We start from the raw sequence: 15,529 nt of genomic DNA, 5'->3' as shown, positions 1-15,529 counted from the left end.
AGAGAAAACCAAACACCGCATGTTCTCACTCATAGGTGGGAACTGAACAGTGAGTTCACTTGTTCTCGGGAAGGGGAACATCACACACGGGGGCCTATCATGGAGAGGGGGGAGGGGGGAGGGATTGCACTGGGGAGTTATACCTGATATAAATGAGGAATTGATGGGTGCTGACGAGTTGATGGGTGCAGCACACCAACATGGCACAGATATACATATGTAACAAAACTGCACATTATGCATATGTACCCTAAAACTTAAAGTATAATAAAAAATTAAAAAATAAAAAAAAGAAAAAAGAAAAAGAAAAGGAAGATGAAATCTGAACTAAGAACCTTTTCCCTCACTCTAGTGCAGGGTTGTAAACTAGACAGCAAGGCATTTAGAATCATTTGGTTGGTTTTTAAATACAGGTTAAGAATCCCAAATCTGAACGCCAGAAATTCTCCAAAATCCAAAACATTTTGAGTGCTGACATAAGGAAATGCTCACTGGAACATTTAGGATTTCTGGACTTGGGCTGCTCAGCCAGTGAGTATAATGCAAATATTCTGACATATGAAACACTTCTGATCCCAAGCATTTTAGGTAAGAATACTAAAACTATAATGTGTAATGAGTGGGGTATTTTGGAAACTGCATCACCTGCACAGAAACCCCCTCTCAGTCATACCTCACCACTTTTCCTAACTTGCCTGACGTGAATAATCATCTAAAGTGCATTTTAAAAAACATTCCTGGGTCTCAACCCAGACCTACTGAATCTATTATTTTGTTTAGGAATAGATGCCCCGTGATTCTGACCAGGCAAGTTTGGGAATCATTATAGATAAACAGGTTGAATACTACTTTGGGTCACTGCAGTAATATACTTTTTGCCTCCCTTTTGTCTTGGTTAATCTGAAATTTGATCCACTCACACAGTGGTCACATTTGAAAAATTCTTTGGTAATATGGTTTATTAGTTAGAAGAACTTTGGATAATTTACTGAATTTAACAACCTGATACGACACTAAGAACTAATTTGTTGCAGAAAATTGTGGAGAAAACAAAGGGAAAACATACGGAAACATTTCAGTGTGGTTAGCTTCCAGGGGTTGTCTAGAATATTTTTGGCTTTCCATTAAACATACCTTTCCTTGTAGGAAAAACGGATTTTCTGGGAAAAGTAGTATATTTTATTATAAAAGAGGACACAGTTGCTATAGAAACTCAGCATGTATCATCGATGTTTGATGTTTCAAATTATATTGATAATTGTACATTTTAAATTAACGAGTTTAAAACTTTAAAGAAATACTTAATGACAGGGCTCTTTCTTGCTTAATGGAACTGATACGTGCTTTCAGAGTTAGCTAGATAGGGGCAATTTCATTTTCTCTTGGTCTTGGATGATAAAGCTGGAAATTCATTCATTTAAAAAACTTTGATTCCATAATAGAATTATTTAGAAAATTACCAAGAGAGATGAGGCTATTAAACAATCTATTTTTCCTTTGTACTTGGGAAAATTATTCCCAAACTATCCTGTCTACCCAACCCATTCAGGACCATAAGACCATTTTCCTATGTCTGTGGCTTCTATATTTCTACACCTGTACTTTTATCTTGAATTTTGTTCTTTTTCTGGATGTTTCTAGTAACTTAGGGAGAGCCAGCCTGTTGTTTTAATACTTCAAGACAGGTGTCACTTCTAACTCTCAAATTTCAAATGCCATAATAAACCCCAAATTGGATCTTCTAAATTGATTTAGAATGAGATATACTTATGTTTTATGATGACAAACTAGAAACTTCTTTTACAAGTCAGATAAAATTGTAGAATAATTTGAATTTATTTTTAAAATATACTGTAGCAAAAGTTCATAAGTTCTGTGTCCCAGCCTGGACACTGACCATTGAAAAATAGATGCCTTTCTGTGCCAGCAGCTGCTGATGTGTGCCGTGCTCCTTGACTCTGCCATTCTGAAACACCACTATTAAGTCTGCATTCTGGATGGTGGACAGGCGGTGAGCAATCACAATGCAGGTGCGGCCTTCTCTGGCTTTGTCCAGGGCTTCTTGGACAACCTATTGATAAATCAGACAGACACCTTATCACAAAAATTGTATAAATTAGTTTTAACATTCAAGTAAATTTGAAAATGTTGCCATTCTAATAAACTTAATTTCTAATCTCTTAGAATCTTTGAACTTTATGCATGTGTATTTTGTATAATCAACATTTAATCTACATAGTTATGTTCTGCGTTTTAAATATAACACAAATGGGTTCCCATACTGTAAAAAAATTTGTTAAGTATTTAAATTTTCTAATCTTCTGTTTAGTTCCCTTTTGAGTATTTTCCAGTTTTTCATTCCTAATGTGCTAAAAATGTAATTTGTGCAGCTTTTTTCTTTTGAATGCTTTGTTTATAAAATATATAATCATTTTAGAAAATTTGGAATAAAGTATTCCATTACTTCAAAATAACCACTATCGGCCAGGCAAGGTGGCTCACGCCTGTAATCCCAGCACTTTGGGAGGCCGAGGCAGGCGGATCACAAGGTCAGGATTCGAGACCAGCCTGGCCAACATAATGAAACCCTGCCTCTACTAAAAATACAAAAATTAGCTGGGCATAGTGGCAGGCACCTGTAGTCCCAGCTACTTGGGAGGCTGAGGCAAGAGAATCGCTTGAACCCGGGAGGCAGAGGTTGCAGTGAGCCAGAGTGCGCCACTGCACTACAGCCTAGGCAACAGAGCGAGACCCTGTCTCAAAAAAATAAAAATTAAAAAAAACTCACTATCTAAAGTTCCATGCTTTCCCCCCTGTGCTTGTGTGTGTTTTTTTCATGGTTGACAACAAAATCCCTTCTATTTCATAAATTGAATAGGACATAAGTTGGGAGGCTACACACACCTTTTCACTTTCAGTATCCAGAGCCGATGTAGCTTCATCCAACAGGAGGATTTGAGGTTGTCTGATGAGGGCTCGGGCAATAGCAATCCTCTGTTTTTGACCTCCTGAGAGCTGAGTCCCCTTATCTCCCACTCTTGTTTCATATTTCTGCAGGTTAACCAAGTTATAAAGATGTTGAATGAACTGTTGCTTAACAGTTGACAGTTCTATTTATAAGAAAAACATTTAGAGTCAATGACAGTTTCTATAACCTTTCAACTTAACAAAGTGTTTATTTTTAAAATCGAACGAGAAAACTAGTGACTTTAATTCTCAATGGTATTCTACAATAGAAAGTTGAGCAAATTTTCGAGTTCCTACTGTTATAACGCCAGTTAATCTGATGTCACTGGAGTCCTATAAAGGTTAAATACGAATACTTTCAAAGTCTTTTTTTAATTTCAAATGTTCATACGATCCATGTAGATACTAGTGTATTCTTTCAAACTTATTTATTCCCTTAAATATTTACTGAGCACATGCTATGCTATGAACTGTGAAAAATATGAAAGTGAATTCAGCTTTGTTTCTGCCCTAAAGGAATTTATAATCTACAGAGAAAAACTATACATATAAATCATTCAATGTAAGGTCAAGTAAGGACTAAATTACAATGATGCATTGCTTAATGACTGAAATATGTTCTGAAAACTGCATTATTAGGCAATGTTATTGTTGTACAAACATTGTAGAGTATTTACACAAACCTAGATGGTATCACATACTATATACACTTAGGCAATGTGGTATGGCCAATTGCTCCTAGGTTACAAACCTATACAGCATGTAACTGTACTGAATACTGGCAGTTGTAACACAATGGTAAGTATTTGTGTATCTAAACATAGAAAAAGAACAGTAAAAATACAGTATAAAAGATTAAAAAATGGTACACCTGTATAGGGCACTTACCATGAATGGAGCTTGCAGGACTGGAGGTTGCCTGGGTGAGTCAGTAAGTGACTGGTGAGTGAATGTGAAGGCCTTACTGTATACTACTGTAGACTTTATGAACACTGTACACTTAGGCTACACTAAATTTTATAATTTTTAACAACAAATTAACCTTAGCTTACTTTGACTTTTTACTTTATAAATTTTTAAATAATAATAATTATTATTATTTTAGAGATCGGGTTTTGTTCTTTCACCCAGGCCAGAGTGCCGTGGTGTGATGATAGCTCACTGCAACCTTGGACTCTGGGGCTCAAGCAATCCCTCTCAAGTAGCTGAGACTACAAGAGTGTGCCACCAAGCCTGGCTTAATTTTGTTTTTGTTTTTGATTTTGTAGAAACTAGATCTCCCTATGTTGCCCAGGCTGGGCTTGCCTCAAGTAATCCTGTCATCTCAGCCTCCCAAAGTGCTAAGACTACAGGCATGAACTTTTAAATTTGTCAAACCTTTGGACTCTTTTGTAATAACACTTAGCTTAAAAACACATTGATTGTACAGTTTTACAAAGATTCTTTCTTTATGTCCTTATTCTATAAGTTTTCAGTCTGAAATTTTTTATGGCTGGGCACACTGGTTCATGCCTATAATCCAGCACTTTGGGAGGCTGAGGCAAGTGAATCACTTGAGGTCAGGAGTTCGAGACCAGCCTGGGCAACATGGCGAAACCCTGTCTCTACCAAAAATACAAAAAATTAGCTGGGCGTGGTGGCGTGCACCTGTCCCAGCTACTCTGGAGGCTGACATGGGAGGATCACTTGAGCCCAGGAGGCAGAGGTTGCGGTGAGCCACGATCATCCCACTGTACTCCAGCCTAGGCAACAGAGCAGATGTCTCAAAAAAATTAATTTTTTATTTTTTACTTTTCACACTTTTATGTTATAAACTAAGATACAAACATACATTAGCCTAGGTCTATGCAAGATCAAGATAATCAATATCACTGTCTTCTACCTCTATGTTTTGTCCCACTGGAAGGCCTTCAGGAGCAATAATACACACAGAGCTGCCATAATCTCCTACAATAGTAATGCCTGCCTAATGGAATACCTCCTGAAGGACCTGCCTAAGGCTATCTTATAATTAACTTTCTTTAAAATAGGAGGAGTATAGTCTAACAACAAATAGTATAACGGATGCATGAACCAATAAGTCATTTGTTGTCATTATCAAGTATTATGCACTGTACATAGTAGTATGTGCTATACTCTTATACAGCTGGCAGTGCAGTGGCTTTGTTATGCCAGCATCACCACAAACACATGAATTTTGTGTTGCACTATGATATTATAACAGCTATGTCACTAGGCAATAGGAATTTTTCAGCTCCATTATAATCTTATGGGAACCACTGTGGTATATGCAGTCTGTCGTTGACCAAAATGTTATGTAACACATGACTGTAGTAGTATACACAGCACACTATGAAAGGCCAGAAGAGGGAGATAGAAGTTGTTGTGGAGACAGGGTGGAAGGAGAAAAAAAAAGGGGAAATAAATGAAAGAAACCTTTTTAGAGAAGTTTGGGGAGCTTGATTTTGAGATAACATTCTAGGCTGAGAAAGAACATGAATAGAGAGGTAAATTGAGTCAGTTCAGTTTGCAGGGCTTATGCAGTGATGTATATCATGTGAATTAATTGCCTAAAGTCTAGTGGTCACTTATATTTAGAGCTGAAGCTGTAAATTTTTCTATTCACAATCAAATCCAATATTTGATTCAGGTCAATGCCTGTGCATTAAAGGTTGGTAAGACTAACCAAAATGAAAGGTTTTTAAAATTTTATTTGTGGGTGTGAGTGATTTCTAACTATAGCAGAAACTAAAAGCAAAAATAATTAAGCTCTACGTCAGTGTAACCCAGTGGAATCTCGAATGCTGGAAGAATGCCATAAAATGAATTGTCCCTACCATCACTTTTAGGGACCTCAAGCCATCCTTCTGGGGCTACACATATTTAAAGTGGACTCAAAATGGTCATGGACTGAAATTTAAAATGTAAAGCTATGAAACTTTTAGAAAAAAAATGCAGAAAATATTTTGGGCCTAGGGCTAGGCAATGAGTTCTTAGACTTGACACTGAAAGCATAATCCATACAAGGAAGAATTGATAAATTGGACCTCATCAAAAGTAAAACTTTTGCTCTGCAAAAGATCCTCTTATAGGATGAATAAACAAGCTACAGACTGGGAGAAAACATTTACAAACTACATATCCAACAGTAATTACAATATGTTTAAAAAAAAAAAAAAAGAAAAGAAAAACTTCCCAAAACTCAGCAGTAAAAGAAAAATATCCAATTAGAATATGGGCAAACAACATGGAGACATTTCACCAAAGAGGATATATGGATGGCAAATAAGCATATAAAAAACTGTGTTCCACATCATTTGCCATTGGGAAATGCATATTAAAGCCACAGTGATGTATCACTACACTCCTATCCGAGTGGTAAAAATAAAAACTAATGACAACAGTAAATGCTGGCAAAGATTCAGAGAAACTGCATTACTTAGACATTGCTGGTAGGAATGTAAAATGGGATGGCCACTCTGGAAAACAGTTGAGCAATGGCTTATAAACTAAACATGAAATTGCCATACTGCTCCACAACTCCACTCCCGGGTCTTTATCCCAAAGAAATAAAAACTTGAATTCATACAGAAACCTGTATACAAGTATTTATAGCAGCTTTATTTGCAATAGCCAGAAACAGGAAATAACCTAGCTATCCTTCAACAGGTGAGTGGTTAAACTGTGGTACCTCCATGCTGTGGAATACTATTCAGTAATAAAAGCAATGCCTATGAATACACACAACTTCAGGGAATTAGCTGAATGACAAAAGATAATCCCAAAAGTTTACATACTGTATATATTTTTATAAAACATTTTTAAAATATAAAATTATTCAAACAGAGAACAGATTGGTGTTTGCCAGAGTTTGGGAGGGGTGAGGGTGGGAGGAAGGGAGGTATGCATGGCTCTAAAAGGGCAGTATGAGGGATCTTTATGGAGATGGGAATGTTCTGTATCTTTGTTTTGTTTTGTTTTGTTTTGTTTTGAGACAGAGTCTCACTCTGTCGCCCAGGCTGGAGTGCAATGGTGTGATCTCGGCTCACTGCAACCTCCGTCTCTCAGGTTCAAGTAATTCTCCTGCCTCAGCCTCCTGAGTAGCTGCAACTACAGGCACCTGCCAGCACGCCTGGTTAATTTTTGTGTTTTTAGTAGAGACAGGTTTTCACCATGTTGGCCAGGATGGTCTCGATCTCCTGTCCTCGTGATCCACCCACCTTGGCCTCCCAAAGTGCTGGGATTACAGGTGTGAGGCACCGCGCCAGTGTTCTGTATCTTAATTAGTGGATCTATGAATCCACATCTGCAATACAGCTGCACAGAACTAAATCCTTATGCAAATGAATGCAAGTAAAACAAGGGAAGTCTGAATAAGGTCGGTGGAGTGTGTCAATATCAGTATCCTGCTTGTGACACTGTATACCAGTTTTGCAAGAGATTGTCATTGGCAGAAACTAGGTAAAGGGTACATAAGATCTCTGTATTCCTTATGACTACATGTAAATCTATAATTATCTCAAAATAAAAACTATAATTGTTTTAAAAGTACCATAGGGCTAAATCAAACATGACTGTAGTCTAAATGCAGCCCTCAATCACCAGTCTGCAACCTAAAGTATGGTGGTTTTCAGCTTCTCACTCCATTTGTATGAGGTAGGCATGATGTATTCCCATTTACAAATAAGGAAGCTTGGTATCCTGAAGTCAAGTGCCTTGTCCAAGTTGTTAATGTTAGTAAATCAACATATTTTGTTATAAGATTTTGTTGGCATAACTTTGGTAATTGTTTGGGGGATAAAAAATAGTCTCTTCTGATTTCAGCTAAGAAGTTACCCGTTAACTTACATGGGGTAACGTCTCGATGAAAGGATGTATGTTGGCAGCTTTGGCTGCACTCACAATTTCATCCTGTGATACAACCCGGCTGTTGTCTCCATAGGCAATATTCTCGGCAATGCTGCAGTCAAATAGGATGGGCTCCTGAGACACGATTCCGAGTTGAGCTCTGAGCCACTGGACATTGAGTTTCTTTGCTTCTTGACCATCGAGAAGCTGAAAACCAAAGTCCACAAACTATAAGGAGGGTTTAAAAAAGAAAAAAACTAAAAAGTTACTAGATTGTCCATTTGGAGGATTGTTGCATGAGGGCATCAGCAGCTGCAAAACAACAACCCTCCAAGACTTATACTATTGAGGCCAGCATGGCCAATGTGATGATTTTTATGGTGATTAAGCCATCCCTATCTTGGTCTAACTGGCAAAATGGTAGCACATTTGAACCTCTTTTTTCACACTTCGCTTTGTCCTTGTCTGCCCTCCTCCAGCCATCTGTGTCCTACCCTGCCTTAAAGAAGCCTGCATCAAGGTGTCCCACTCAGGTCTGCTGTCCCCAGAATAATCGTAACCCTTCAACTTGACTTGATTTCCCCCTCCCCCACACACACCAGTGAAAAAGCTGATCAGACGCATGGCCCCCAGATTCCAAAAGTTGGTTGACTCTGGTCCTACCTCTACCTCTCTTTTCCCTGAAAACTACTAGGCTTAACTCTCCCCCACCTCTCTGATAGCACTAAGGACAAGAATCCAGTGGAAAATGGACAAGTTACAAAGGGCAGTGTCTTTGGGAGATTTATTTTTGCTAGCAGTGATGGTTTTGTTTTTGTTTTACTTGCTATAGGCAGGAGGCATGGTGCTCCTAGGGAAGTGTTGTAATACGTACTTGAAAATACAGCCTTCTGTAAGGTAAAGGTTACAGGCAAAGGACTAGACACAAGCCTAGCTAGTCTTGATCTCAGTAAAGAAAAAAATTCCCACCATAGTATCAGCACTTCACATTTACAGAGTTTTGGTGAGCTGGTTTGCCTATGTTACCTGCAGAATAGTTATAATAGCAAAGCATAAGATTTCCAGAGAGAAACAACTAAATTAGGCTTAACAAGGCTGATTTAGGCTTAACAACTATTAATAAAAGAACTTAAACAAGGCTTAACACTTTGGTGACTGTCTAATGGGGACAGGCTCCCAGGGCTTGGTCATGGGTGCCGTCCCAAGGTTATGGCAGATACAAGCATTATCGGTAAGAGTTGGTCTTCACTCAAGGAAGAGAGCCAGGGGGCTACATGCTAGAAAATCAATGACAAAAGCCAAATATGAAAGAGCTGGAGGTTGAGGATCAAAGTCAAAGTTCGAGAGCCTAGAATTCAAGATAGGAGAAGGTGGCAAAACTGAAAGCGGTGGGGAGGCAATAAGCAGGTAACACCTTGTTTTGGAAGTCAACTTTGAATTTGGGCAGGAGTTTGTGGTTCACCTTTATAAGCCAGTAAGTCAGTGTTTGCTTAGAAAAATCAGGCTGACCAGAAAGGTCCATGGCAGGGTAAAAATTAACTTTATATTCAGTATTTTCTGAACTAGACTGAATTCTAGACATTCTGTCCTATTGTCCCCATATATTTCTTGGATATGGTGCCAGTTTGGGGTTTATAGAATGTGGTCATTGTATCAAACAGGATTCTGGGTCTACATTTGTCCAGTATTTTCCATTATGACAATATTGGTTGGGCCAATTAAAATATAGCCTTCAATCAAGTTACTAAGGAAATGTGCTCACCACTGTCCCCGCCAAGGGGTCGTAGAACCGCTCCAGGAGCTGGACCACTGTGCTCTTCCCACAGCCACTGCTGCCCACCAGGGCCAGCGTCTGGCCCTTCTTCACCTCCAGGCTCAGCCCCTGAAGCACTGGCACGTTTGGTCGGGTGGGATAGTTGAACATGACTTCATTAAATGTTATATTTCCTTCAAATTTATCCTGAATAAATGTTTAAATGTTGCTATTATAATTGGACTGATAATTATTGGAATAAGAAATATTATTTCAAGGAAACTTTACCAAAGACTGTAGTAGAGAAACATGAAATTCATATTTGGTATAGTTCTGGTGCCAGTTAATATTGATAGCAAGTTATTATGATGTGAAATGAAGGTGAGAGATAGGGGTACAGGTGAGATTAGACAAAAAGTCATTACCATGAGTTGTTATCTAATTCAGTTTCTGATTTCTTTAAGATACTGATTTAGCTTTCCCAACTGCTGATTCTGAAGCTGGAATCAAGCCAGTGTCCAAAAGGCTCTAAAGACTTGGAAATTTAGCAACAGTTTCTAACTAAAGTTTCAGTGGACAGCCCTGATGGCAAACCCTGGAAGTTTCTTAAGTTCACTTTCTTTATCTCACTTACTGGACACAGCAATTTTATCAGAACATGAAATACCTGGGAAAGTCCTGGAAAGACTGTGTAAGTCCCAGTCTCTTTACCTGCATAGCTGCTTGTATATGACAATGTGTAGCATCTTGTGTCATACAAAGAACACTCAGATGTGAGTTTAAGTTACCTTTGTAGATAATAAAGCATAGGATTATTACTCTCATTGTGAATGAAGTGCCTTCTTACCAAGTATACTTAACCATTATCAAAAGTGACTAAAGTCAAACTGCTAATTGCGTTAACATGGCAGAATTATACCTTTATGTAGAAATGACTAAATTTTTGTGGAAACTATTCAGTTCTAATATATCTGGTTTTCCTTTTTTTTTTTTTTTTATTTTGATGTGCTAAACTTCAGGATCCTTGAACCACCTGTGAAGTTTTTTAAATGCCAGTCAAGTTGCCCAAATATTAGCTATATAAATATTACAAATTAAATTAAACACATGTTGGTGTAATCATCACAAACTTATCCTGTAGCTATAATCTAGCAGACAGCAAGCGTTAGGGAAAAATTGATCAAGCATCATCAGGCATCAGAGAACTTACAGGCTTCAGCCCCTCTTCACTGTAGTTGTCAATCAAAGGTTGTCTTTCAAACAGCATGAATAAGTGGGCTGCAGACAGCTTAGCTTTAGCATAGTCTGGAGCAAATGAACTGGCATGTCCTAGAGCCACTGCACCAAACACAATTGCAGAAAACACGCTAGACAGAAGGAGAGGAATTCAAAAATTAGATTATATAATTAACTCCATGATGTTTGAAAGTCTAAAGGCATAGAGCTTACCAATATTTTTCCTCTTTACTCCTTAATCATCCCCTTTCTCCACGACATACATTTCCATAAAATTCTAGTAACAAGATAAATCTAGGAGAGGGGCAAGATCCACTTCGTGAGGGTTTGCCTTTTCTCGACTTGCTTTCTGACTTCCCTTTGCATAGGAGCCCCTAATTTCTTAGGACTACTGTGACTTTCCAAAGGTTTTTACTTTCAAGAAGAGGCTTATAACTGAATCTGATTTGTGAGCTCAGCTAATTTTAGTTGCTGGTTATACTCTTTTTAGAGTTGAGGGAATTGAAGCACAAAGTGTGTAAGGGCCTTGATCAGTTCCAAGTAAGCTTTTTCTAATAAAGCTCCAGCCCTGACTGACTTCCAGTTTGTGGTTTCTTCTATACTACCACACAAATGGTAATCATCATCACTGTAAATAATTTTTGTTAGGGAAAATAAGACTTTACTAGAAATAGCTTTTTGTTTACAATTAAATTAATTATGCTATCAGTTATTATGCTTAGTACCTGGGTTTGATGACCACCAAGCCCCCACGACATGAGTTTGCCTGTATTAACAAACCTGCATATGTACCTCTGAACCTAAAATAAAAGTTAAAATAACTATTGACAGCGCTCTGGAAAAAAAAGGTTACCTTAAACTAAAGTTCTATTTTCTAAATATATGCTCTTTAAAGGATGGATATTGATGATGACAACTTTTAGGAAGGGCTAAAGATCCTGAGATCTACAGCGTCACAACATAATTCACTTTTGATACTAGCGCTGTCCCAGAGAAAGGAGTGGGAGTTCCCTAGTAATAACGGAGAACTTTAAGTTTCCACCTCCCGAACTTCTCGAGCTAAGACATTAAAAACGGGTTTTTAGTACCTAGGGGCCGGGATGAGAGGTATGGTAAGGCTTTCCTTTAAATATGATGAAAAGGTTAGTCGCCAAAAACTTAAGTTTTAAAATAGTGATGAACAACCCACATGTGGCTGCATAGCTTCCCTGTACTGCCTGTTACTTAGTTTCAGCATGAAAGAGTAAAAAGCTGTCTTCTAGGTTTCCATAATTTAACATTTCCATGATTTTAAAAAAGAAAGGAAGCAGGATTCATGTAACTTTCCAACGGTTTTCACTTTCAGAAACATTCTCAGTATTTTTGATACAATAGTTGTACTCTAAGTTGTAATCCCCAGCTGCTAGTTCCATTTGTCCCCCAAAATCACTCCTCACTTTTTACCCATCTCTACCTTCTATCTCCCTACTCCATGTCGGGGGATTCCAACTGTCATGAACGGAATCAAAAGGTTTTCTGGTCCTCTGGTTTCACAGGGTTTGGCCAATGGAAGGCACAGCAGAGGATAGGGAGGCTGGAAGGGAGTGAGGCCAGGGTATGTGTTTCTTTGGCTTCTTTCCTGTCAGATTGCTTGTGCAGTTGCTGTCCCTCCATCAAAGACCACAGAAAGCACCTATGCTGAGTTCTGGCAATCTTTCCCTCCTCTTGCCTTTTGGCTTAGGGTGGTAGCAGTTTCTAGCTGGGTATTGCTGGGGTGTTAACTTCCTTCTTGGGTACTGCTTACCTTAACACTTCCCAGGCCTTTGTAAATAGACCCTTTAGCAAACTCATCAATTAACCCATTTGCTGTGCCATTTGTTTCCTGCTGGGATCCTGATACAAAGATTATACAGATACATTTTTTCATGGTAATTTTAATTTTGGATGAAAAAAAAAAAATACCAGCTCTTACACACTTTTGCTTTTTTGTCTTGACCCTGTTTCAAAAATGGCCGTTCACCACTGCTTTAAAATCATCCCACCACAGCAGAAACATACTAAATGATCTTAAAAAGAGTGACTTCCCTCTTTCAAGCCTAGATTGCAACCTAATGGAATGTACTGAGTACATTATGAAAAGAAGGCATCAAACAGACCAGTAGTTTGCCTTGGAAACCAAGGAAAAAGGAGAGGCTGAGGCAAATGTTGGCAGGGCCATCTCATCTCAGGCCTGGTTCAGGAGAGAGTGCCTTTGCCAGACTTCTATCAAGTATTCCCATCTCGTTTTCCAGGCCATGTTTTGGTTGTAGATAATAGTAAGCTATATAACCCTGTTTTGAGTCCATGGTCACCAGCAACTTTCTAATTATGATTTTTTCTGCCTATATTCCATAATGAGAAAATTTGCATCATCCTGACCAGGGTTATATGTGCAACTAAAACTGTGCTTTCTGATCATTTTCATAAGCTTAAATGTAGTCCACAAAATGAAGCTGCACTTAGAGTATTAACAAGATCAGATCTCTGTGCCTGCCAGGATGGAAACTGTGGTAAATTTAAATCCCTGACCTCATCTTTGGACATAGGAGTCATTTTTTTCCTACTCTAAACTTTTGCATAAACCTACTAAAACCTTATTATAGAATAATCTTAATATTTTTAAAACTACTTACAGAATAACATCTTTGAAGCGCATATGTCCATTCACAATGAGATACGCACCAAATCGAAAACAACCGGCATAGGAAAAATACATAAATGCTTGTGAGACACTAAAAGTAATTCCATAGATGTGTGCCTTCTGCACGGAATTCCTGAAAAGCAAATCAGTATACTCGTAACCATCTCTTCAGCCTCCCTTAGCGCTGTGTAGTGGAAAGAGCATGGCTTCTAAGTCTGGCCGACTGGGTTTAAGTTCCACCTCCAGTTATATTAGTTTGGGTAAATGATAACTTCTCTAAACATTTATACAATGGAAATAATCACTGTAATGCAGAATTGTTTTGACAATTAAAAACCATATAAATGTCTAGCTCAGTGCCTAGTTCATAGTGGTTCCTCAAATGATAACTGTTATTACATATTAATATCTGATGACTCCAATGTTCAACTACTATTATGTAAGCATAGCTGTTGTTTCAAAAATGCCTAAAACGTCAGGATCTGAATTTAAGTTTGAATTATCTGAATGTGATTTACTACTATTACATTGTTTCCTGTAACTAGTTGTACTCTGTTAGGTTAAAATTCATGTTTCAGATTCACGAAAGTTGAGTCCCTGAAGTTTACATAGATATACACCAGAAGTCCTTTCCCAAGCTAGATCCTTCCAGCCCCTGTATATAATTTATTTTGTACAGTTTCTAATTTGACCTCATGCTACACTTTATTGGCTTCTGAATCCTCCAAAAGAACTATAATTGAGTTACTCTCAAATATGAGGGCATTTTTGACAAGAGGAAAAATTCAAAGTGTCACTAATTTGGATGGTTTCACTTACGTGCTGTGAACATGGTGTTACAAAACTTAATTGAGCAATTTGTGATGCTATTGAATCTTTAAATTATAACCACGTTCACAATTAGCTTCAGCTTTCTATTCTTCCTTAACCCTCCTTGAAGTTCAAAATAGGTTATCATTAATGGTGCATACATGTTTATATGTCCAACATCAAATGGACACAAAGATGTAGCTGCATATTCTTTAGTGTCATATGAAGTGTGCATAACTGAGGAGATGGCATAAATTCAGACTTTTGAAGATATCTGTTCAAATTTGCAAGTGTTCAGAACTACTGTTCCAGTCTGCAAAACTGTAATCTAAGTTGTGTTCAACTTTGTTTGTGTTAAAACATACTCATTTACAAAATCAGGCTGCGGTGGAAATGAGTGGCAAATGGTGCCATTAGGAGTTTCTTGAATTGCTCAACTATAAACCACTATAGGCTGTGTTTCTTTATCTTCAGAGTAGGTTGGATCTGGTCTTCATTCAGAGAACACATGAAATACTTTCCTCTGGAACATACCCAATAGCAAGTCTCACTTTTGGTTCAGTCTACACACTGCAAAGGAAGATTTGAGCAATTCCTTAAAGGAATGTTTGTCCTAAGTCACCCAGATAGGTTATTTCTGTTGCCTGCACTGATGACCAAAGACTGTGCAATTCTCTGTATCTTTTACCTCTTGGAGAACTATTCTTATTGTTTGCATAAGATGTAAAAAATATAATTCTGTGCCCTACTCACATCAAAAAGTTACTTATTTTCAGTGATAGAATTATTGAAAAAAGGTCACCCTTATAGTCATATCATTGTTTGGAGCAGCAGAGCTTTTATTATCTTTTCGGGATAATAATTCAGCCTTAGGAAAGCACTAGGTTCTTGGCAGGAATCATATAGTTCATTACCTGTAAGGTCCGTACAATTTTTCAACATACATTGATTCAAATTTTCTTTCCTGGGTCAAAGACACAACTGTCCTAATATTTTCTATTGCCTCTGTTGCAATCTGTAACACAGAATAGACCTTCATTAAAAGTGGTGTTTTTACTTCTGAAATAATGAAAAATAAGCCCTAGGGCTCTGTCAAAAGCACCCTGAAGGTTATTTTGATAGGCTTTAATTTCCTTTACATTAAAAACAAAAGGTATAATATGTTCAAGACTAGCTTTATGACAAAACTGGTACTTCTGGCTCTGCTAAGTATGGTAGGCAAGTCTTTGTATGCCCAGGAAGGCTGATCGGCTTAG

General features: G+C 37.9%; 1 protein-coding gene across 1 annotated transcript in view; it reads right to left on the bottom strand.

Moving 5' to 3' along the window:
- Positions 1-1,318: 1,318 nt before the first annotated feature.
- The window catches only part of ABCB4 (ATP binding cassette subfamily B member 4), a 70,222-nt gene continuing 56,011 nt past the window's right edge, over positions 1,319-15,529 (bottom strand). The window contains exons 22-28 of the mRNA XM_023226716.3: positions 15,188-15,288; positions 13,456-13,596; positions 10,779-10,935; positions 9,578-9,775; positions 7,816-8,022; positions 2,905-3,051; positions 1,319-2,071 (exon numbers count right to left, since the gene is read on the bottom strand). Coding sequence (XP_023082484.2) covers positions 1,865-2,071; positions 2,905-3,051; positions 7,816-8,022; positions 9,578-9,775; positions 10,779-10,935; positions 13,456-13,596; positions 15,188-15,288 — 1,158 coding nt within the window. The 3' untranslated portion in view covers positions 1,319-1,864. The remainder of the gene's footprint in view (positions 2,072-2,904; positions 3,052-7,815; positions 8,023-9,577; positions 9,776-10,778; positions 10,936-13,455; positions 13,597-15,187; positions 15,289-15,529) is intronic.

Source organism: Piliocolobus tephrosceles, chromosome 8 (genome assembly GCF_002776525.5).
Source record: "Piliocolobus tephrosceles isolate RC106 chromosome 8, ASM277652v3, whole genome shotgun sequence".
Taxonomy (NCBI): Eukaryota; Metazoa; Chordata; class Mammalia; order Primates; family Cercopithecidae; genus Piliocolobus; species Piliocolobus tephrosceles.
This window is presented reverse-complemented; position numbering and strand designations above follow the sequence as displayed.